We start from the raw sequence: 25,278 nt of genomic DNA, 5'->3' as shown, positions 1-25,278 counted from the left end.
GAGACGAGTGGGGTTGAAAGTAATGGAGGCATCCACGGAATCAATGAGATGTCTATGAAGGGAGAAATCGTCAGGAGGCGCTGAATCAAGAGGGAGGAGATCAAAATATTTGGCCCACGAAGCGGGACCAAACAAGGCTTGATAGGTAGCAGAACTGGAAGGAATCGAGCGAGGGCGGCCGTGACGAGGACGGCGGTGAGAACCCCCAGAGAGAGGGGTTAAAAGGCGCAGTAGTTACAACTAGAGAAGGAGCCTCGCCAGGGGACAAGGTAGTCACCACTGGGGGCTTGGGGCTCGACCCAACCACAGAGGAGGGAGGGGAGCCAGGGAAAGGAGTCAGAGAGGCCAAAGGAGGAGCAAGGTCGGGGCCCAATGCAGCGGAGGCTACAGAGCCCGGTCTTCCAATACGGACCGACTCGGGGGCTTGGTCGCCCACCCCACGAGCCTGAGAAGGTAAGCCAGAAGCAGCCGAAACAGGGGTTATCATCTTGACGAAAAGAAGAATTCACTCACGAATGTGCCCCCACACCCACCGTGGAGCCACAATTAGAGGCAGGACACCCAACAAGAAGCTATCGCCGATCATGCTGGGGCCTCCTAGGGGTGCGTCGTGAGTATACGCCCCACAAACGCCACCTTAAGAAACCGACAGTCCGTCGAGATCGGGTTCAGTGACGAAGTGGGGATTGACAATAAAAGGTTCCCCTCGCTCTCTACGTCGGGTACTGCAGTTCTACGGGTGCATGAGTATGCCTCCTCAAGCACCTGGGCGTCAAAATAGAAGAAGTCCATGGAAGAACCAGAACGAGCAAAAGGTCGGCAGGAAACGGCAAGCAGATAGGAGAAGAGGGGGGAGAAAAACGAAACAGAAGGAAAAGGAAAAGGTGCCCAGCAGAATTGGAGAGGACGGCAGCAGGAGCACAAGGCTAGAAAAGGACAGAGGACTGTCCTAAGGAGCATCACACTCCGGCAGCCGCTCACGAAGCCCCCACACGGCGACAACGAGCTGAGCGGGGAGGGGGTGGCTGTGGGCAAGAGTCACGGCCTCGGCCAGGGCAGCGAGTATTGGAAAACGGATTTCGTTAAACTTTAAACTAATCTGAGAGGGTTTAAAACTTTAATAGCCATGTAGTTCAATGCCCAACACTTATTTTAAAGCTCTATTCTAGAGCTATGCTGGCTCTGTTGAATCCAAATTAAGTATTCTCAGCTGCATGCTATAGTAATATTATGATTTATGTATTACTGAAGCGAATTATCTGAGAACAGGAAGGTTCAGGTGCTCTATTGCAGTAAATTATGTTTAATAAACAAATGGTTGAGTTTTGTACAGTAAAGTTATTGAAGGCATTAGAAATCACTTCAAACTACACAACATTTCCCTGTAAACAAATTATCAGCCATTAAAACATAAGTCGGTAAACCAGGTGTTTCGGTGCCATGTGCAGAGACCAGAGTATCATTTGAAAATAAGGTTTCCAAACTTCTTCTCGATCCACCGATTCATCTCTTGCTCGAGCTCTGGCGAAAAGTGGTTCATCCAGTCTCCAATTTCACCTGGGAAAACATAATTCAGAAAAAAGATTACAGGGAATCATGCACAGTTGGCTTCTTCCAAGCATTTTATTAACCATTCCTAGACTGCACAAGTTGCTCCTTTGCATGGGTTCTGGCACCACACCTATCAAACTACTTGGCCCTTTGATTGCTAAGGCTTTGAGAGCATTCTAAATCAGCGTCTCTCAGCCGATAAAATTTTAAAAAATGCGAAGCAAAGCCAAGTACCTTTAAAAGAGAAAAGACTAACAAATAGCGGATTGGATCCCGTCAACAAACCACATGCTGTTTCACAAGCGCACCTTCCCCCAGGCTGCCCCCAAAACGCACCAGACTGAACATTGTTATAACCCCGGATATGGAAATCTTCCGAGGAAACCTTGAAAAAGAAACTATACTATCAAAGTCTGGGTGGGTTCTCTATAGTTCCACTGTATATCCTCAACAGCACCCATGATATGAACCAGTATTTTGACAATTATACTATGTGGAGGGGGACGGGGGAGGGGAATGGAGACCTGCAAGCCAAGACGCAGTAAACCCAGGGCTTGGGGTAGGAGTACCCGAATAAAAACGTGCCAGCTAAGACTGAAAACGTGTAAAACATAAAGGAGCAAACTCTTAGGATCTTAAGACCAAACCAATATTATCAAGACATTAGCAAAGTCAGCATTAATACAAAGGTTGTGAACAGTGATAAGAAACATCCGACGACGTGAACCACCCAACAGAAGTCTCCCTCCCCCCCATACACACACAAAAAAAAAACTACACAAACAATATTTGCAAGGCGACATATCTGAAAACTTGAATAGCACGCATATATCACAGTAGAGGCTTCAGAACGCCACAAAACCACCTTCATATACAAATGCTACACTAAAAGCTGTCTCATTGTACCCATTAAGAAGGCTGAGCAAACTTTCCAAACAGTCGCTATGAACGGTTGTACGACACTCCAGGTAAGTCTGATACACATCTTCCAGAAGCAAATAGCCGAGGGGAGAGAAAAAAACTGAAAACTAGCAGGTAGGGCTAGGAATATGAGGTCTGATTGTTACAATGAAGATACCGTGAATACAGCCTGAATGCTGGAGTCTGCACAAGACAGGATATGAACCCCAGAGAACAAATATATTGACAAGTCAATTCATTGACAATCAAGAAATTAAGAAACGGGAAACCTAGTATTCCACCCAGTCAGGAGATTCGTCAGAGGATGCCAGAATGCATCAAATATAAGCCTGACAAACCTGTTCACGGGAAAATGCAATATACCACGAATATTCAACATATTTACCATTTAACGGAGAATGAATATACGAGCCTAGCCAGAGTATCTGCCACCACAGCAACAAGTCCTCTTAAGGTGCTCGACTATTAATATACAATTGAAGTAAAGAAATGGAGCTCCACGGGAGAGGGACAGACTGAAGATTCCTGAAAATCGCACAGGTTCCTTCTCTGATGCACACCAACATCAAAGGCCCACGACTTCAACACCAACACAAAGATCGACCTCAGAGTGGGCAATAATCCACAACTTATTACAAGTATTCATGTGTGACGCTTCCCGAGAGGACGACTACCTGGGCGGCCCTGGAAACCTCCCTGACGAGGTTTAACATGCGAACTCTTAAATCAAATCTTTAACATTTGTTTGTTACATTAATGTTATACAAGATTAAATTATATGACAAGTGAATAAACCAATTAAATGAAGTCAAATATTCGTGTTCCCAACTTACGTACGAGGGATGCATGGAGGGAGGCGACTGACGCCATTAGTCTCGCGCGTACAACCTGCAACAAGAAGGTACAACCTGCAACAAGACGTACAACCTGCAACAAGATGCACCACCAGCCTAGCTCCTAGTTTAATATGCGCCCTAATTTTCAGTTTTTATTCATTCAATGTTTGAAAATCTCAGTTCGAGAAAATTTAGAACCGAACAAAATGCTAGAAGCGATCTACAAACAGTTCTGTAAACGGTACTAACTAGGTGAATGCCACATGCAACAGCCAACCAGAAGATATAGGGTCGACAAAAGACCCTGACCCGAGCACCCGGGATTCTGTACCAAGTATTGTGATTACAATGTAAATTCATGAGCCTGGTTACTAAGCGAGGTCTTACACCAAACAAAGTAAATTTATCCCGAATAGTGATTTCTGTTCATGTAAATAAGTGGAACAATTTCTGTAGAGATTAATTAAATTTATAATAGTAATTATCAAAAGAAGGCACCAAACTGTGAAGGCTATGTAGCACCACTAAATGTGCAGAGTAATCAGAAGGCACTAAATATCACCAAGGATGGCAATACGAGAACAAATGCACAAGGCGAACAATATCAGAAGTATGCGATTCACCAAGAATTCTACAGAGGGACAATTGACTGCGAGGGACAGTCAGAAAGCAAGACGCAATCGTCCTGGAAATTGGGACATTGAATAATGATGTGCATGACCGTAAGAGGGACAATGCAATTTGGACAATAAGGAGCAGTGCAGCACTCCATTAAGTGACAGTTAAACAGGTATGGCCAATGCATAACCTAGCCAGAGCCGTTTCCCATCGCCGGTTACAGTGGTAGGGGGAAGGCAACTGGGACACACGACAGAGTACGCAGTTTGTTAACAATAACAGTAGACCAGCAACTCTGCCAGCGGGCAAGGATGGAGGCATGAATAACTGGGTAAAAGTCTGAATATGAAATACCTTTACAGGAGATGGGACAAGTGCGGATAGCTTCCTTAGCGGCAGCATCCACATGCTCATTTAAAGAGACACCGACATAGCTGGGAACCCAGCAAAACTTAACCTACTTTAATTTACTGGTGATAAGAAATAGCCAATGTTTAATCTCTATGACCACCGGGTGGACCGTATTAAAGGACCCTAAAGCCAAGACGGCACTACGAGAGACTACCACCACAAAGGAGGATTGCCACCAGGAAAGCAGGAGACGAAGAGCAGAGAGAATAGCATAAAGTTCTGCTGTGAAGAAGCTAGCCTCTGGAGGAAGGCGACACATAAGTGTGGTCAGGAAAACCACCCACACCATCAGCAGACTTGGACCCATCATTGAAGATGGGAACATAGTGGGCGTGAGAAAAGTGCTCCAGGAAGAGGCATTTCAGAACTGTAAGAGGGGTAAAAGGTTTAGTGATGCGGGTCAGAGAAGTACAAAATTTGGGAAGGGGGACCCTCCATGGGGGCAAGGATGGAACAATACGAGAAGAAACATTGGTAATACAAACCTAAAGAATCTTGTAAACGAGAAACGGACAGAAAGAGGGAGGTGGTGAAGAGGAACCGGAACTACAGGAGGGATAAAAGTCAAAACACGATAGATGCGAGAGTGAGGATGCTGTAAGGACCGAGCAAGATAGCGAAGACTAGTGATCACAGCAGTCCTGGAGAGACAGGAAGCCAGTGTCAGCGTACAAGCTGAGGGTAGGAGCTGAACGAAAAGCACCAGAGCTGAAGCACAACCCAGTATGGTGCAAAGGATCAAGACGGCGAAGAGTAGGAGAAGAAGCAGAAGAGTATGCAGGGCAACAATAATCGAGTTTAGACAGGACGAGAGAGGAATGCAAATAGAGGAGCGTGCACCTATCCACTTCTCAAGAAGAATGGGACAAAACCTAAAGTAGGTTAAGAGCCTTAGAGCATTCAACACGGAGGCAAGAGATATGGGGCGACCAAGACAAACTAATGTTAAAGAATAACCCCAAAAGCTTTGCAGAATCTTTGTACTCAAGGGGATGACCATAAAGTGACAGAAGAAGAAGAACGACACGATTCAGAGTAAAAGTCATGGTACAATTCTTAGTAGTAGGGAACTTTAAGCCATGATTGGTGGCCCAAGATGACACGGCATCAATCGCAAGTTGAAGCCGCCGTTGAAGAAGAGGCAAATCGCCAGCTCGACAGCAAAGAGTAAGATCGTCAACAAAGAAAAGAAGAGGCCAGAAGGAACGGAGGAAAGATCATCATTCAGGGCAACCATAAAAATAGTGCTCAGAACACTACCTTGTGGTACACCTTCATACTGCCGAAAAGAGGCAGAGTACTAAGTCTGACTCTAAAGGTACGACTAGAGAGAGCTTTGAAGGAAGAGAGGGAGATTACCACGAAGGCCAAAAGAACGAAGTTGGGACAGAATATGGTATCTCCAAGTCATGTAGTAATCCTTTTCCAGGTCAAAAAGGACAGCAACAACGGAGGTCTTCGCAGTAAAAGCAGTACAAATATAGACTTCCAAGTTCACCAGTCGTGCTGCGGCAATTGCGAAAACCAAATTGAGAAAGAGGTGATGGTGGTGTTCCATGAAACATCAGAGGGACATTTACCATACGCTCAAAATGCTTGCAGACAACTCGTGAGAGCAATTGGGCGTAAGTCCTTAGGGGACGTACCAAGAGACCCGAATAGGGAGTACAACGGCATCGAGCCAGTCCTCAGGGACGGACGACGACTCCCAGACCTGGTTATACAGACTAAATACCGTGACGTGCACGGAGGGAGATGGCGAAGCATCTCATAATGAACGTCATCCGAACCCACCACCGTAGATCCGCAGAGGGCCAGGGCAGACTTAAGTTCAGAAAGAGTGAAAGGATTGTTATAGGGAAGGCGGAGATCAGTGTGGAAATCTAAAGGATAAGATTCAAGAACAGGCTTACGAAGAAGGAAGGCTTGAGGAAGATGAGAACCAGATCTAATAGTTGAAAAGTGGGAACCCAGTTCGGACGCCACCATCACTGGGTCCGTAACAAGAGAACCACTGAGGTGGAGATCCGGCGAGACATCTGGAATGAACTTGCCCGCAATCTTGCAGATCTTCTTCCAGATCTGCGGCAGAGGAGTATCGGACGTAATGGTCGAAACACGATTTCCAACATTCATATATAACTGTACGGGTGCTCCTACGGGCCACTGCACTTGCCTTCCGAAACAAAATAAAAGAATCGGCCGTCTGCCAGCGGCGGTGTTTCTTCCAGGTTGCACGCATACAGCGGACAGCCCGACCACAGTCCGCATTCCACCAGGGAATGCACTTCTGCGTGCCCCGGGAGGAAGAGCGAGGAATAGAGCGGAGGGCAGCATCGAAGACTGTCAAAAAAGGAGGGCGCGAGGAAGAGGCAGAGAAGAGAGGTCAGAAAGAGAGTAGCACGGAGGGTGAATAGTCTCCAGTCAGCCTTGGCAAATTGCCTCCTAGGGAAGGAAAGAGGAGGGTGGAAAGAAAAAGGAAACGAGGATGGGGAGATGATCACTTATGGAGGTCATCAAAAATCCGCCACGTGAAATCTAAGTAAAGGGACGACGAGCAGAGAGAAAGATCAAGACAGGAAATTGTGCGAGTGCGAGAGTCTACTTGAGTAGGCTCACCAGAATTAAGGAGAGTGAGGGAAGAAGCGAGGACGAACGGTTCGAGAAGACGGCCTCGGGTGTTTGTCAGAAAATCACCCCAGAGGGTATATTGACAGTTGAAATCACCCAAAAGGAGCACCGGCTCTGGCAAGGAGTCCAGGAGGTACTTAAGATCAGGAAGAGAAAGCGGGACATTTGGGGGAAGTTAATGAAACAGACTGTATACCATTTACCCACAAAAACACGGGCAGCAGAACAATGGATAGGTGATGGAAGAAGTAAAGGGACGAAGGGAATATCAGAATGAATTAAGAGAGCAGTAGAGTTAAGGGCCCCAGCAAGAGCGTGGGGGGGGGGAGAGAGAAAGTAATAACCACGAAAGTGACCAGGACGAGCACCAATCATGGGTTCCTGGAGACTAACACAAAGCGGTGAAAACTGTAATTAGAAGTACGAGTTCATGGAAGTTAGCATAAAATCAACGAATATTCCACTGAAGAATAGACATTACCAAAGAGAAAGGACAGTAACAGAACAAAGAAAAAAATAAAGGTATAGAAGAACACAGTTTATTAAAGAATCTCAGGATCAGGAGCAGGGTCGACAAAATCAGGGTTAGGGGGGCATGGATAAACTTAGTAAGGATAGAGGGAAGGGAGCAAGAGGACAGACCAGAGGCGGACTGACGGGGTCCGGAGGAGGAGGAGGAGACAACCGAGAGGCAGGCAAGGACAGCTGGAGGAGGGGGGGGGGGGGGAGGGAGAAGGCAGAGTGCGCGCCTCGGCAAGGGCAGCAACCGAGAGGGAATCGGGGGCGAAAGAAACCTCCAAATCTGGGACAGGGGGCCCGACTAAAGTGGGAGAGGACGTAGTGATAGAATCAGAGGGAGGGGGGGGGGCGATGAAGAAAGATATCTTCTTACTCACTGGGGAGGAAAAAGGAGAGGAGCCAGGCTTACGTTTGACTCTAAGACACAAGCATTCCAGTTACAACGTACCGGGCGACAGACTCGATGGTCTCAGCAGGAGAAGAGGAACGGGAGTGAACAACACGAAGATTGCTGGGAGGATGATGGACATCAGCCTGGACAAACAGGCAGCGTGGAGGGTTAAGAGACTTGGGGGTAGGGGAGAAAGTGGGGGGGAGGGGGGGAAGAAAGTGGGGGGGGGGAGTGGAATGGGAAAGAAAACATGGTGGACTGGGTAGGAATGGGGAAAACGCCAGGTGGAGAGTCCCAACCACGTGAGCTGGACGGTAGAGCGACGGTCTTGCTTCTTGAAGCTCGGCGTTCATTTCCCGACCGTCCAAGTGTTGGGCACCGTTCCTTCCTTCCCCCGTCCCATCCCCAAATCCTTATCCTGACCCGTTCCCAGTGCTATATAGTCTTAATGGCTTTGCGCTTTCCCCTGAAAACTCCCTCCCCTCCAGGTGGAAAATCAGGAGGGAGACCTTTCGAGACAGGACGCAAAGGAATAGGGGAAGAGGTGGAGGTTGTGCTCGGGTCTAAGGCCTGGAAACTGTTGTGAGACCAAGGAAGGTGGAAACCCTGGAAACACAAACCGAAACTGTCTATTTTCCGCTTGTTACAACTTGTAATAAAGTTGTTACATCTTGGCTTAACGTGTTTATGACGTATTAGAACGTTGTTACAACTTGCTATATTGGTTGTTATAACTTGTTAGGAGGGGTTAAAACTTGTTCGAACGTTGTACCAACGTCGTAGTTTCGGTGTGTTTGGCGGGAAGGATGAGGAGAGGTTGAACGCAACACACGAGCGCAGGATACACCCGCGAAAGGGGCGAGACGACTAACATGGCATATCACTTCAGGAAAAGTCAGACGATCACGGTGTTTCAAGTTGAGGACGGTTTCCTCGAGTTTGTAGTGTATACACGAGCGTGAGAAGGAAGGGTGGCCCTCACCGGCAGCAAGCCTGGGGAGAAGTGCACTTTGACTTGGAATGATCATCGTCCCCACACATGGGGGCGCAGATAAACAGTACTTGTGCATTTGAGGACACCGTGCTCGAACTTCCAACACTTATTGCAAAGTCTAGGAGAGGGAATGTACTCCTGAACGGAGCATCTGGCACCGGCAAGAATAATCCGTGGTGTAGTGGTAAGACACTCGCCTGGCGTTCCGCGAGCGCTATGTCATGGGTTCGTATCTTGGCCGGGGAGGATTTACTGGGCGCAATTCCTTAACTGTAGCCTCTGTTTAACGCAACAGTAAAATGTGTACTTGGATGAAAAAACGATTCTTCGCGGCAGGGGATCGTATTCCAGGGACCGTAGGATTAAGGACTTGCCCGAAACGCTACGCGTACTAGTGGCTGTACAAGAATGTAACAACTCTGGTATATATCTCAAAATAAAAAAAAAAAATAATAGAGGGCGGAAGGGCCCTACTATCGAAGGTGATAGTTACAACTCGAAGAGGCTGACGGCGACCACCAAGAGGGGATCGATTAAACGTGTCCACCTGGAGTACAGAACGGCCTTGGGCTTCGAGGATATGTTCAATATCCTCATGGCAGTCTTCGAGGTCCCTATCACCAGTTGCAGCATGGTGTGAGGGAAACAGTACCAACACTGGCATTTAACCCAGCGTTTTTGGAGACCCTAACAGGGGTCTCCCCAATGCAGGACAAAGCGGCTAAGCGAGTAGCTGCATTCTAATGAGGAGCAGCAACGACACGCGTGCCATAATTGGTGGAGTTAAAAGTAACAGAGGCATCTACTGAATCAACAAGGTGTTTATGGAGGGAGAAATCGTCAGGGGGAGTAGAATCCAGATGGTGGAGATCAAAGTATTTACCCCACGTAGCGGGACCAAACAAGGCGTTGCAAGTATTAGTATGGGAGGAGATCGTGCGAGTGCGGCCGTGGCGGGGACGACGTTGAGAACCCCCAGAGTGAGAGGGGATAATAGGCGCAGTAGTCACAATGAGAGATGGAACTGCTAGAGGACGAGGGTCACCACTGGGGGCTGGGAACTCGACCCTACCGCAGAGGGAGGGTAGCAGAGGGGGAGTAGTCAGGAGGGTCAAAGGAGGAGCAAGATCGGGGGCCCGATGCAGCAGGGGCTACAGAGCCTTGTCTTGCAACACAGTCCGACTCGGGGGCTTGGTCACCCACCCCACGAGCCTGAGAAGGTACAAGGGAAACGTTATCTGCTATAAAAACTAAGAAACTTTAATTCACGAATGTTCCCCCATACTCACCATGGAGCCACAATTAGAGGCAGGACACCCAACAAGAAGCTATCGCCGATCATGCCGGGGCATCCCCAGGGGTGCGTCTTTAGTATCCCCCCCCCCACACACACACACACACACACAAACACCACCTTAAGAACATTCAGTTTGTCGAGAGCGGCTTCCGTGACGAGAGGAGGATTAACAAAAAAAAAAAAAAAAAAAGGGTCCCCTCGTTCGAGACGTTGGGTACTACAGTTCTACGGGTGCAAGACTATGCCTCCCCAAACACCCGGACGTCAAAATAAAAGAAGGCCGAAAGAAGAATCAAAACGGGTAAAAGGTCGGCGGGGAATGACAATGAGAAAAGAGAAGAGGGAGAAAAACGAAACAGAAGGAAAAGGAAAAGGCGTCCAGCAAAATCTGTGAGGACAGCAGCAGGAGCACAAAGCTACAAAAGGACAGGGGTTCATCCCAAGGAGCATCACACTCCGTCAGCCGCCCACCAAGCCCCTCCACGGCAGCAACGAGCTGGACAAGGAGGGTGAAATTTATAATAGATTTATTAGATTATGTTAATTCTGATTGTGAGATTCAGAGCATGCGCAGATGCAAACTAGCGATTTCGCTTTAAAAATTGTATTCCTCAATTTACTATAAATTATAGATGTGGACCTCTCGCAAGGTGGACATGATCAGCCATTTGACCCTCCAGGTGACCTTCCATTGCAGGAAAATACTTTGAGTCTGCACTAATTGATCAGTTGTGAATTTGTTGGTCGCCCCGAGTAATCTTCTAATTTGCAGTCTATTTAAATAAATATTTCAGTTAATTTCGTATTAGTTTATAAATTCACTATGTCTATAGAATTCATTTTACTGGAAATTAAGGGAACAAGGAGGTAAATTTTTCCAGTGCTCTAAAAACTTTTGAAACTCCTGCAATGTATACCTGATCAGCCAGGTTGCAAGCAGCCTCATCAAACAGCCTGGTTGACCCCAGACCAACAACCAGGAGGCCTGGTCAGACACCGGGCCACAGGGCCGTTAATCCTCAATCATCGACAGGTAATCGGGGGGGGGGGGGCCACAAGGGAGCCTGCGAGTCTAAGCAACTAGCAACACGGGGCAAACCATCCACCAGCAATACTTTCAAGTTACAGCAGACTCTTAGAGGCAGCGATCAGTTTTACTACGCATTCAGAGTATCATTTTTATTGGGATTGTGTACAGTATGGTAGGTTAGGTGTTCAGGCTTTTATTCAAACTTATTTTTAGTCTATACTCAGAAAGGCACTAATAGTTGTATGCTTCGATTAATTGGAGAAGATATCGTTTGAGCAGCGTTCAAACTAAATTCAATTTTAGCTTTTTCTCCCATTTATCACACTGGCGTTGTTAAAGGTCAAATGCTTCTTAATCCAGCAGCCGAACAATTTATGAATAGGTGTTTGCTCATGACTCATGACATTCTAGCATCTCAAAATGTTCATCACTGAATCGCTGTTCAAATCTACTCCATAAATGATTCGCTGGTGTACGTCAAAAGGCAAGTAATTTGCCAAAAAAAAAATAAAACATATTTGCCTACCTATACAAAGGATTAGTTATGTATATAACTATAGGTCGTAGCCTAAACTAATAATTTATATACGAAAAAAATAACACTATGCTAAATGTTTATGAAGTTCTTCGGGGTCGGCAGCCATTAAGCTTTAGCAAGGGTATGGAAGCTGGATTAACCATAATTTAAACTATCAATTATAATTGTATGATTAGCTCTAGCAAACCCTTGCTCGAACTACCGAGCAAAACAAAGGAAACGTTGGATGTGCTCAATAGGAAAAAGGAAACGGTGGGAAAGGACCACCTCCAGCAGGTGGTAGTACAACACCGTCCAAATATTGTTCTCCGGGATGGTCAAGGTGAAGGTATGGCAACCATTAAGGTGCTCAAGGTCGACGGAAGGCAAAGGCTTTACCACATTATCCAGAGATGGTCCAGCAGCCACAGCAAGTCTGACCACAAGAGAGGTGTTCCTGGTGTCCAAGATGAGCCATACGTGACAAATAGCATTCAATCTAAAATTCAGCTAGTTTAGAAAACCTATTTGTGCCACTAGTAACTAAAAAAAAAAAAATCACAAGCAAGCATACCAATCTAGTTAAGGTACATATCTTGCCGTTTGGTACAGGAGCCTGTGTACCACAGCCACAATACCATGTTATAATTTAATTGATGTGATTCACCCACGAACGGAAAAAAATAACAACCTCATTCAAGCCTATGTAATATTCTAACTATAATATAGGCAGATGCATGTAATATTGTAAAACCATAACACCACACAGAAATCTAGCCTAGGGCAGTCCAAGTATTAAGAGGCTTTGACTACCATAGCCAAATGTTATGCCATGAAATTATCATTAGCAAATATTTCTCACCTGGGTCGTACTAATCACAGCTCCGCTGAAACCATCACAGTCGCCAATGACAAAAACCTCTGCCACAACGGCACCTGTTGCGCTTAATTAGTGGTTATAAAGGCTCCAGTTCAACAGGGTACATCAGAGTAGAGCCTAAAACATTTGAAGGGAATTGGCGTTCTTTCCTCAAGAATATTTTACTTTCATTTGTTTGGTCGATTCAGTCATGGTATGATCCCATGAAGCATTACAAGTATTCTGATGGTGGTCAGTTATCTCACCTGATTAAAGTGAGAAACAACTAAAACATCCAATCACTTGGATTATGTCTTAACATGTGTCTCTAGGGAAAGAGAAAACTGCTTGACCCGAACAAGCCAAAATGTTCACAAAATACAAAAGCTCCAGCAACTACGCTAAGTATTACAGATGACTTGCCAATTAGAATCTTAACCATTTCCACAAACCTTTCCTGAAGAAGTCTCCTTCCCTCTTCTGGGCACCTTGGTGGTAATTTGCAGCATCATTTTCACTTCGAGCTTTCATCGAGGAGAAAGAAGAGTTTTCGGCTACCTGGAGAAAGGAACCAATATTAATACCATAACAGGCTCAAACTACTTTGCCACCACCAATAACAAAAAAATTTAAATCATGATGTAATCTGAAGTGTTCCCTAGCATAAAGATGGGTGGAGGGGGGGGGGGGGGTAGGTTAAGGGAGCACAACGTTTAGCACTAGTGGCTGCTAATTCCATGTCATCCCAGTTAACTGAAGTAATTACTATAGATATACCTAGCCTGACAAAAATTTAAAATATTTTGTAAGTGGGCCGATAATCTTCCCAGTACTACAAATACAGATAATCGCCAACAGAACCTAAACACCTAACCTATGCCTATATACACATAATGCGCCATTATAATATTAATTTATATTTAAGAAAATTCCCGTTTTGAATGAACAGCATGTACAAATTTGTATGCGTGGGGTGGATCGACCGCTGGATGTAATTGACTCTAGTCGAGGACGGATTGCTTTAAACATGAATATGATTAAGAAAGTATATTCGTTAAGAAAAAGATGTTTAAAAGTTCACGCTTATTTCATTTATTCTTACAGCCTCTCTTCCCCACCATCAATCTTCCAACACCAAATTAACTTTCCTTTGTTCCATTCCTTTAGTTGAACCCGTCATGCTTTCATGTACATACTTTGATAATTACCATACTCGACATCTTCCATCATTACAATTAAGTGGCGAGCGACATTAACTAATACAAAACACGACCACAACAATTTTTCTAAAGTTTGGTGTTGCATCTCAATCTTCCACACAAACATTTCAGCGTTACTGTTCATATTTAGCGTCATTAATAATTATTAAAAGCAATTTAGTCTGCCAATAACATTTATACTACTAAACCTGATCCCAATAACAGCTTACTTCTACCCAGGAGAGAATTCGCCATGAAATTTAAATTTTAAAAAGATGCCAGATACTTTTAACATTTCGCAATACTTTAATACGAAGAATAAAGGTTAACTGCAAGTGGTCTATTAACCAAACCCCCAGTTAATTCCACCCATTTTAGTGATGTTAATACGTTGCCCAGTAGTAGATTCCAAAACATCCCCTTTCGAAACAAGTATTTACCCAGGTCAATATATAACTCAGTATATTGTCACAATATTCAAACGAAGTTTTACTATACTTTCCCCTTCCCCTTCACAAACTTCCATCACATCACTTTAATCTTTAACTAAAACTATGTAGTTATTTTAATCGCTAATATACGTTTCCAATGCCTGGTTAAATCATCCTCCTTATCTGTGCACCATCAAGTTAATATGTGCATTCCAAAATAACTGAACAGCATAATAAAATTCCTAAGATGGGCGAAATTCCCACGAATAATATCCAACACCTTGCCGCTAATTCTTCAAGAAATTAATTAACCTCTTGGTACATTTATGCATCCGTTTATTAGGAGACTCATCAAATATCACTACAGATCAATCTCATTAAAAGTTCCAATGACCAACTGCTATTTCTGTAGCAAACAATCCTCCATTTGTTTTTTCCAAGGTATAAACGCCATCTGCCAATCTTCTGCAAATTTGTTAAACTTTACCTAATCTTTTTGCCTTTGTGTTCACATTTCATGTTTGCCCTATTTGTATAGTTTGAACATTACCAAATAATGATGTATCAATGTTAAAATTTTACATTGCTATATGGAGGTCCCAGAGCATTGCGTGCCTTTGGACAACACACATTTCTCTCTTTCCCACTACATTTTATCCTCATTTATTCTATACTCCTGATTAGTTCTGAGGTTCAACTTGGGACTGCATCCCTAATACCACGAGCTACCCCTATTACCACGAGTTAACTTCGAGATGTTAAATCATTAATAGTTAGAGTATCATGACACTTACATTATCAAGCTGCTGTTGGGAGAGGTTGGTGCCCAAGAACTCATTCAGTGTTCCAAGTTCCTTCTTTATATTAGCTTTCAAGTCTTCATAAAACACAAAGTGCATATGGGGGTAGTCCTTTTTCTCCCACGCCATCATCAAGTTCGGCCAGTACGGACAGTACAACACTGTAGATACGAATTACATATAACTCAACTTTTTACATATATAAACAAGAGGTTTAGCCTTTAAGGTTTGCAACTAACAGTATCAAGCTACTTCCGAAATATAATTGTATAATATTCTATTTAGAGCTAACGGCACTTTCTTAATTATCTTAAGAACGCATTAATTTAATGCGAGAATTTGGAAGTTAAAATTTGCAACAAGACAAGGAGTTAGTGTGCAATGTTAAGGTCTGCAATATCACAAAACTACCAAGGAGAACTCTAGCTAAACTTAAGAAAATAAAGAGTTCTTTCACTCATAGCCAATACTAAACATCCTACGCTCATGGGCAAGAGCAGCCCGATCCCACTTGTCCAAACATGGAAGGTACCCACCTACAACACGGGACAACACCCGAGCCTGTACACAGAAGGTACCCACCTACAACACGACACATCACCCGGGACTCGTGGAGTCTCATCTCATCAATCACACGTCCTATTCCAATAAAGGCCACACGAGACAGCAAACGGGAAAGTTCAACATAACATCACCGTTACAACAATTGGAAGACAGAACCAGCTAAAAAAATCCAAACTAATAAGCACAAGCGGCAAATTGCATGCCAGAAGTTACACATTAATTTCACGCCTCATTTCGATATGCCACTATATTCAGGCTTCTAAACGTTACAAGGAAAAAAACCCGCCGACCAATACTGTGGCACAGAGAGGAAAAAGTATCCTTCGACTCGGGTCCTTGGAATGTGCAAAATGGAAATTCTGCACTTTTTTAATGCGTTAGATTATGAATGAATAGGCGCTTTGAAACAGTCATTGGTCAAAACACACCACACTGGTTAACATGATTCACTGCCATCGAAAGAGTGAATAGAGCATTTAAAGTTAAAAAAAAAAGTGTAAGTTAAAGAACTAACAAATTATAAAATATAATTTACCTATTGGCACTCGACAAGCGACATTACGTCGCTAACCTTTCATTCATTTTTTAATTTGGGTTGCAAAAAAATATATAAAGTACATTATATTCGCACATGACAGTATAAAGATGTAATTACATCCCAATATTCAATACCAAATATTATGTATAGTTTACCAAATAATTATAATAATAAGTTATTTAGGAAAAGTACACACATAGTTGCAGAGTTACAGTACAATATTCTGTTTGATTTAAAGATAGAGGTAGTACATACAATATCTAAAGCCACTAGTACGCATAGCGTTTCGGGCAAGATGAGCTGGGGAAAAAAAACAACTGACAAACTTAACAGTAATTGAGCTTAAAAGTATAAATTGTGTTGAAAGAAAAATTAATAAGATAAAAAAAGGGGAACATGGTAGAAAATAGCCAATATACAAGTTGGTCAACAAACGGCATTTTTTTTTTAATAATAGTAAGACATGGGTTGACATTTAGAAGTAAGGTAGGTTACATTGAGTTAATTAGGTAGTACATAGTTTTCATCTTAAACTGGTTGAGAAGGGGACAATCTTTGACATGATTGGTAAGTTCATTCCACATTCTGGGTCCCTTGATTTGTAGAACATTTCTAGTTTGATCAAGTCGTACTCTTGGAATATCAAATAGGCATTTGTTTCTGGTCTGGTGCCCATGAGTTCAGATACAAATTTAGTTGCTGTTATGGGGGGGGGGGGTATAGAGTATTAAAGAGAAGGGCCAACAGCTAGAATCAGGGTGTATCAAAATTTGTGGAGATCAGATAGGCCCGGCCCCCAATAAGAACGAACAATATTAATTTAGTGGCTTAAGGTCAATACGTCAGCCTAGAGGTTTGATCACTGATCCCCTACACAGGAAGAAAGGATATTTCTTTAAAACTAACTTATTTATTAACCCTCTTAACAACCCCCATATACATTAACAACATTATCTACTTTACCATACTATCTTACGTTAAAAGCCTTGGTCCACGTAGGCAGGATACAAGGTTCTACAATTAAGACAAGCTAGGGAAAAGTCTACTTGGCAAGAGACACTAGCAAGGACTCTAGGTAGCTTGGTACCACTAGAGCACACGTGGTTCCACCGAGACCACTTAGAGTAACTTAGCAATATAAACACTAGCGCAGCCTATACACATTACTACACACTTGTGCCAGAAAACGTACATGCTACACAGTATTTAGCTTTGTAAACTAGACACAGGATAAGGTAAGAAGAGGAGAAAGAGGAGGAGCAGGAGGCAGAGCCCCACAGGGAAGATGTTTCCACCACACAACCAGAACAGAAAAGAAAGCACCCTGGGCGTCCCGTCTCCGAGCTCCCCAGTTGTCGTTGCCGGAAGATAACCTAAGTGATCGTGCAGCTACAAACAATACAAGTCTTCATCGGCCTTCGTTACTTTACTAGTTCTAAGAATAGTTGATAATTACTTCACTGTTATAATTAATCAACAAGCTCGAGTCTGAATGCTCTGAGAAACATGATTTGTCTTACGTCTGGCAAGAAAGATAGGAACAAACGCGCATCAGCAATCGTATCAAATAATGTAAAGTAAATTATTTAGAGCTCAATTTGACCTCTGGTTTCCAACTAAGGAACACAGGGTCGTAACAAGTTCCGTTACAACCTTCTAGGAAGCGTTGAAGATCAGGATTGACATTACAAGTATGTAAGTAGGAAATAGTAACTAACAACTGACATTTAATTTGCATTCTTCCTTCATTGACTTTACGTTAATGGTTTAGTCCCACAAGGTTGTCATAGCTCCAAGAATACCTTCTACACTAGTGACCTTTCTGACCTATTACATCATAAATTACCGGCACGAACAGTTAGGTCGTCAACGTTAAAACGACACCATGGCAATGAGCCTATCTTTACCACATTACACTGGTTGAGAGAGGTCTATCTAGGCAAACTACACAAAACCCATCCCCCATACTACAATTAACGCAACTATGACTGCAGTTATACTGGTGATCCTTCACTTGTCTCCACAACCACCATTGCTTGCCTGGGACATCCTTAAAATAAAGACTACAGGAAGCTCATAGTATTAAACTTCTCCAAGCTATAACTACACACACGTGCACACAGTGGGAACCTGGTTGCCGAGTGGCCAACACGCTGGATATGTAGTCCTGTGGGCCAGGGTTGTATCCCCAGTTCAGGTAGGAACACATGGGCAGAGTTTCTTTCACCCTGACGCCCTCGTTATTAAGCAGTAAATAGGTATCGAGGAGTTAGACAGCCGTTATGGGCTGCTGGTTAGTTTGGGGGAAGGGGGTGGGGGAGCCGTTTGTTGGGTGTTAGTTGGGGGTTGCTTATGTGGAGGGAGGGGGGGGGGGAAGAGAAGAAAAATATCCGTTGATTGACATTTGAGAGGCGGGTCGAAAGAGCCAGAGCTCAATCCGCGGAAGCACAACTAGGCAACACACACCTTACCACAATGTTAATAATTCGCCTACCTACAACACTTACCCGCTTTCCTTCCAATAAGGAATAATGCCAAATACAGAACATTCCCGAGGACGATATTTAGCAGACTGGCAAGATTCTGCACCATTGGAAGTCAAACACCCAACCCATCAACACATCTTTAGTTTGACGACCGAGTACTTTCAGTAAAAAATACTATTACCACCACACTATATTCTTGGGCAACACAGTACCCAGAAAGACAACACCAACAGTACAAGACTTACCACCATTACAAATTACTATGCCCAAACACTTTATAAACCTCTCAACACTACATCTGTCGTTTGTGCCAGCATTCCAGGCTACCATACCTTTAACAACCATTTGTCAATATGCACCACTCTGAAGACTAGAGCACTATCATGGGATCTGCTTAAGACGCTGGATATCAACCATGATAATACAAGAATCTACTAGACCGACGGCGACTACACTATTCACCAAGGATTATATTAACAGGTTGAGGGAAAGAAAATACAGAAAATCAGAACATTCTACAAAATGGTGCATGAATGCGAGTGGAATGCTGTTGCTCTGGTAATGGAACGACGCCCCGTTCCTTCAGGGTTCACGAGTTGGTGTCCGGCCAATGTGCAGCCTAGCAAGAGCCGTGTTTCATCACATCCCCCACCTCCCACAATACCATGGTATGCGGAAGGCCAGTGTTACATGAAATGCTAGATCATCTATCGTGCAAACAACCGCCATGGATCGCAGAGTGAAGGACTGGGTAAAATCATGAACAATGAATTTTTACTGTAAATGTGATTGGCATGAATGGCCTACTTAGTGGCGGCATCAAGTTCATTGCATTAAACATCAGTATGGTGGGTTCTCTGCAACATTAGACCAACTTTAGTTTGAACATCTGAAAATATAAATGTTGGATTTCAGAACAACAGAATGCAAGGGGTCAAAATGTTCACAAGCTATGAGATCACTGTTGAGGTTGACCTTTGCAATGTTCATCAAGTAGTTGGACAGGAGCGAATAAAATTGCGTAAAGCTCTGCCGCAAACGCAGACCTTGACCCTTTTACGACCCAGGTGCCAATTTTAATTTATGCATATTATACATTCATCATACCTTGTTTAACTATATACAACAATTTACCATATTTCTGTTTTCAATTCATAAGGCAAGGTAATTATCAAAAGAAGGCGCCAAACCGGGAAGGCTATGTAGTACCATCAAAGTGCGAAATAATCAGAGGGCGCTAAATATCACCAAGAATGCCAATACGAGAACAAAAACGGATAGGGCGAACGATATCAAAAGTATCAGATTCTCCTAGAATTATATCGAGGGACAAGTGACCGCGAGGGACGGTCGGAAAGCAAGACACGCTGGTCCTGGAAGTCAGGACATTTAACAAGGATATGCACAGCTGTAAGAGGGACAACGCAATTCGGACAATAAGGAGCAGGGCGGCGCTCCATTAAGTGACCGTGGGTTAAGCGAGTATGGACAACCCGCAGCCGTGCCAAAGCAGTTTTCTACCGCCGGTTACGGTAGTAGGAAGAAGGCCACGGGGGGACACTACGTTTGAGAGTACGCAGCTTGTTGCTAACTACAGAGGACCAACAACCCTGCCAACGGGCAAGGATGGAGGAATGAATAACAGGATAAAAGTCGGAATAAGGAATACCTTTACGGAAGACGGGACAAGAACGGATAGCTTCTTTACCGGCAGCATCCGCATGCTCATTGAAAGAAACACCAATATGGCTGGGAACCCTGCAAAACTCTACCGATTTAAATTTACTAGAAATAAGAAACAGCCAATGTTGAATGTCAATGACCACCGGATGGACAGGAATAAAGGACCTTAGAGCCATGAGGGCACTACGAGAGTCAACAACAACTACAAAGGAAGATTGACAACGAGAGAGCAGGATACGAAGAGCAGAGATAATAGCATAAAGCTCCGCTGTAAAGATGCTAGTCTCCGGAGGTAAGCAACACAAGTGTGATCAGGAAAAACAGTAGCCAACATCGTCCGCAGACTTGGACCCATCAGTGAAGACGGAAACGAAGTGCGAGTGAGAAGAAAAGTGCTCAAGGAAAAGGCGTTTCAGAACCGTAGGATGGGTAAAAGCTTTAGTGATGTGGGTCAAGGATGCACCAAACTGGAAGGGGAACTTTCCACGGAGGGGAAAGCAGGAACAATACGGGGAGAAATATTAGAAATACAAACGGAAAAGAGTATCCTATAAGCGAGATAACCGGACAGAAAGAGGTGTTTAAGAGGAACAGGAACCGTAGGAGGGGTAAAAGTCAAAGCACGACAGAGGCGAGAGGAACGATGTGGCAAGGATCGTGCAAGATAGCGAAGACAGTAGCGATCACGGCGGTCCTGAGGAGACAGGATGCCAGTGTCAACACACAAGCTGAGGACGGGAGTCGAACGAAAGGCACCAGAACCCAGGCGCAACCTAGTATGGTGCAAAGCATCATGACGGCGAAGAGTAGGAGGAGAAGCAGACGAGTAAGTAGAGCAACCATAATCGAGTTTAGACAATACGAGGGAAAAATGTAAAGCAAGGAGTGCGCGCCTATCCGCTCCCCAAGAAGTATGGACAATACCTGAAGGAGGGCAAGGGCCTTAGAGCACTCAACACAGAGGTAAGAGAAATGGGGAGGCCAAGACAAACGAGTGTTAAAGATGTGACGGTGTCTACCCCTGTATTTCTTCCTTCCCAGCTTAGAAGAGTCATATCTGCTAGCCTAAGTATTCCCAAATGTTCAGGGAACATTTTCGTATGTGGGAAAGCGTGGAGCGTGATTAAGCTGGCTGTAAAATAGCCAGCTAAGTTTGATAATGATAGGGGGCTTAAGCCTTTTGAGGCACAGGACGGTGTCGAGCCATCCTGTTTCCCACCAAGACGTCCTGACGCTTCCCGGCACCTGATTGGCCAGATTGAGGTCCCGTGCAGGAAGTGGCCAATGACGAGAGCCCTCGGGCTATGCGACGTCATGAGGCGGAGGGCCCGGAGCGGCGGGTGCCTGGGTGGGAAGAGTACGTCACGAGCCGTCAGAGAGGAGACGTGCTCGAGCGAGCTCCGGACCTAGAGAGCTCTTACCAGTAGATTTAAGCTCTGCTTCGATTCTGCAGACAGTCTGAGAAGCCATCCAACTTCCGTGGAGTGCCCAGAGGCAAGGACGGACCGGATTGGAGAGCCAAGAGCCCCATCAAGAGTAAGCAGCAGAGGGAACGTCAGGCTGGTGACGTCTGGGACGCCCATGAGGACCACGTATGCTACATCAAGCGAGTAGTTATGGCCGGGCCAAATCTACTGACAGTGAGGCGAGGGGAAGCTGTGTTGGACTGTGAGGAGTCGACAGTGCCAGTGAGTGAGGATGACGACGGAGGTACCCGTCTCCAGTACCCCAGAGAATAGGAGGAAGGCAGTACCTGTTTAATGTGAGCACGGCGAGGACGCGTTATCACGAGGACGATGGAGGAACCTGTGTGTGGGAACTGTTCATCAGGAGACCAAAAGCCAGGACCAGGCTCCTCAACATCCCTCAACAGAGGACGAGTCAACTTCGTGGTTGGAGTGAAATAACGTAGATAATTGTCCCTCCCTTACCACTTTTGAGCTAGGCGAGCTAGAGTATTTTGTATGTTGTGAATAATTCTACTCATCATTTTTTTGTACAAGTGACAGGACATTAGGCTAGGAGCCAAAAACTCGTGTAAGCATGAGTTGGTGTGTGCGAGCATTAAGGCGGGGATGTTAGTAATCCTGAAAGGGTAGTTGGTCTACAAGGAGCCAGCAACGTACTCTGAAACGTCCAGCTGATCTCATTGCTAGACGTGTGGGAAAATCACGACGTCTGACAGCTGGAGCTGTCAGCCGATTGTGCTGCCAGAGGCGCGAGGTGAGTGCCCGCGCTGGAGGAGTGGACCCAGTCAGCTGACTATGTTGCCAGAGACGTGTCATCGAGAAATGTTGCCGCCAGCGGATGATTCCAAACAGACATGTCTTTATGCCATTTATATGTGTATATGTTTTTCTTCAGTAAACCTTATAAACTAATTGAGTTTAAGTGAGCCTCCATTCTCTAGGGCTATATATATATATTTATGAGACCATTAGTGACACCTTGCACTGCACGTGACATTGCATCCTTAGCCAAGATAATTAATGAGACCACTGACGTGTTGCTGGGACGTGAGTATAAACACCCAGCTGGCGACCTCAGGACTGACCAGATAAAGCAAGAGAAAATGTCCCAGTGTCAGGACAGGAAGGTTTAGGCGAGTTATAGGAAGCTTGAACCTCCCCATTCGCTAGGGGTGTATAAGGCCAGCCCTTAGATGACTGGGGGAGCCCAAAGGCGAGTAGTGGCGTCCAGTACTGAGGGGCTAAGACCCATGGGACGACCCCGACCCCAACCCCAGGTTTGAAGGGGGGTGAACCCTGACAAAGAATAACCCCAAAAGCTTCGCGGAATCTTTATACTCAAGGGGATGACCATAAAGTGACAGAGGGACGAAGAAAGACCGGTTTCCGAGTAAAAGTCATAGAACAAATCTTAGTAGTAGAGAACTTTAAGCCATGATCGGTGGCCCAAGACGGCATGGCATCAATCGCAAATTGAAGCCGGCATTGAAGGAGAGGCGAACCATCACCCTGACATCAAAGGGAAAGATCATCAACATAGACAGCGGAGAAGACGCCTGAAGGAAGAGAGGAAAGACCACCATTGAGGGCAACCAGAAGAAGAGTAGTGCTCAGAACACTACCTTGGGGCGCACCTTCGTATTGCTGAAAGGAGGCAGAGAGAGCGGTACCAAGGCGCACCTGAAAGGAATGATGAGCTGCAGAAGAAAGAAGGGAGATGACCACGAAGGCCAAAAGAATGAAGCTGGGATAGAATATGATAACGCCATGTAGTGTCGTCAAAAAGGACGGCAACAACAGAGGTCTTCGCAGCAAAAGCAGTACGAATAGACCTCCAAGTTCACCAGGACATCTGTTGTGCTGCGGCACTTGTGGAAACCAAATTGAGAAGGGGAGAGGAGGTGATGGTGTTCCAGGAACCACATCAAACGAACATTAACCATACGTTCAAAGAGTTTGCAGACACAACTTGTGAGAGCAATAGGGCGAAAGTCCTTAGGGGAAGTTCCCAGAGACCCTGGTTTGCGAACAGGGAGGACAACGGCATCGAGCCAGTCCTCAGGGACTGACGACGACTCCCAGATCCGATTATACAGACTCGGTAAATACCGAGACGTGCACGGTGGGAGATGGTGAAGCATCTCAATGAATGCCATCGGAGCCCGCTGCCGTAGAACTGCAGAGGGCCAGGGCAGAACGAAGTTCAGAGAGAGAGAGAGATATAGTAGGGATCGTTATAGGTAAGTCGAAGAAGAGTGTAGAAATCTAAAGGACGTGATTCAAGGACAGTTTACGATGAAGATAAGATTGGGGAAGATGAAGACCAGAGCTAACAGAAGAAAAGTGGGAACCTAGTTCGGTAGCGATCAGCAACGGGTCCGCCACAAGTGAACCACGGAGGTGAAGGACCGGTTAAACATCGGGAACGAACTTACCCGCTATCTTGCGGATACGCTTCCAGATCTGTGGCAGAGGAGTTTCGGACGTAATGGTGGAAACATAAGATGACCAACATTCACGTTTAGCCATACGGATGGCCCTACGGGCCACTGCACTTGCTTTCCAAAAGAAAAGAAAATAACCAGCCGTCTGCCGACGGCGGCGTCTTTTCCAGGCTGCACGCTTACAACGGACAGCCCAAGCACAGTCTGCATTCCATCTGGGAACGCACTTCCGTGGACCCTGAGAGGAAGAGCGAGGAAAAGAGCGGAGGGCAGCGTCGAAAACAGTGTCATGAAAAAGGAGGAGAGAGCGAGGGAGAGGTCAGAGAGAGCAGCACCGAGAGTAAATAGATTCCAGTCCGCTTTAGCAAACTGCCACCTATGGAAGGAGAGGAGAGGGCTAAAAGAGAAAGGTAACAAGGATGGGGAAATGATCACTGCCATGGAGGTCATCAAGAACCTGCCACAGGAAATCTAAGTAAAGAGAAGATGAGCAAAGACAAAGATCAAGACAGGAAAGGGAGAGAGTCCGATAGTCCAAATGTATGGGCTTACCAGAATTCAGAAGAGACAGGGAAGAAGAGAGGATAAACGGCTCAAGAAGGCGACCTCGGGTGTTCGTCAGAACATCACCCCAAAGGGAATGATGACAATTGAAATCACCCAGTAGGAGCACTGGCTCCGGCAATGAGTCCAGTAAGTGTTTCAGATCAGGAAGAGAAAGCGGGACACTCGGGGAAATGGTACACAGTTTGTTCCATTTCTCCCCCCCACGAAGATGCGAGCAGAACAATGGAGGGGCAAAGGAAAAAGTAAGGGGACAAAGGGAACATTAGAGTGAATCAGGAGAGCAGAAGAATTAGGAGCCCCAGCAACAGCTGAGGGTGGGGGGGGGGGAAGAGAAAGGAATAGCCAGGAAAGCGACAAGGACGAGCACCAAGCAACGGCTCCAGGAGACACACACAAAGGAGCAAAAAACTAACTCCGAAGTTAGAGTTCGAGGAAATTGTCGAAATAACCTCGAACGTTCCATTGAAGAATAGACATCGACGAGAAGAGAAAGGACAACAACAGAGAACAAGGAAGAAAAAG

General features: G+C 45.2%; 1 protein-coding gene across 3 annotated transcripts in view; it reads right to left on the bottom strand.

Moving 5' to 3' along the window:
• Positions 1–1,287: 1,287 nt before the first annotated feature.
• Positions 1,288–25,278, bottom strand: part of LOC138357412 (sulfotransferase 1A1-like) — a 73,211-nt gene continuing 49,220 nt past the window's right edge. Inside the window, exons 6-9 of one of the 3 annotated variants that reach the window (XM_069314267.1) lie at positions 15,000–15,166; positions 13,028–13,133; positions 3,306–3,360; positions 1,288–1,557 (exon numbers count right to left, since the gene is read on the bottom strand). In XM_069314267.1, coding sequence (XP_069170368.1) covers positions 1,554–1,557; positions 3,306–3,360; positions 13,028–13,133; positions 15,000–15,166 — 332 coding nt within the window. In that variant the 3' untranslated portion in view covers positions 1,288–1,553. The remainder of the gene's footprint in view (positions 1,558–3,305; positions 3,361–13,027; positions 13,134–14,999; positions 15,167–25,278) is intronic. The other 2 variants (XM_069314248.1, XM_069314257.1) reach the window with 2 other exon arrangements.

This window comes from Procambarus clarkii, chromosome 7 (assembly GCF_040958095.1).
Source record: "Procambarus clarkii isolate CNS0578487 chromosome 7, FALCON_Pclarkii_2.0, whole genome shotgun sequence".
Classification (NCBI taxonomy): domain Eukaryota; kingdom Metazoa; phylum Arthropoda; class Malacostraca; order Decapoda; family Cambaridae; genus Procambarus; species Procambarus clarkii.
This window is presented reverse-complemented; position numbering and strand designations above follow the sequence as displayed.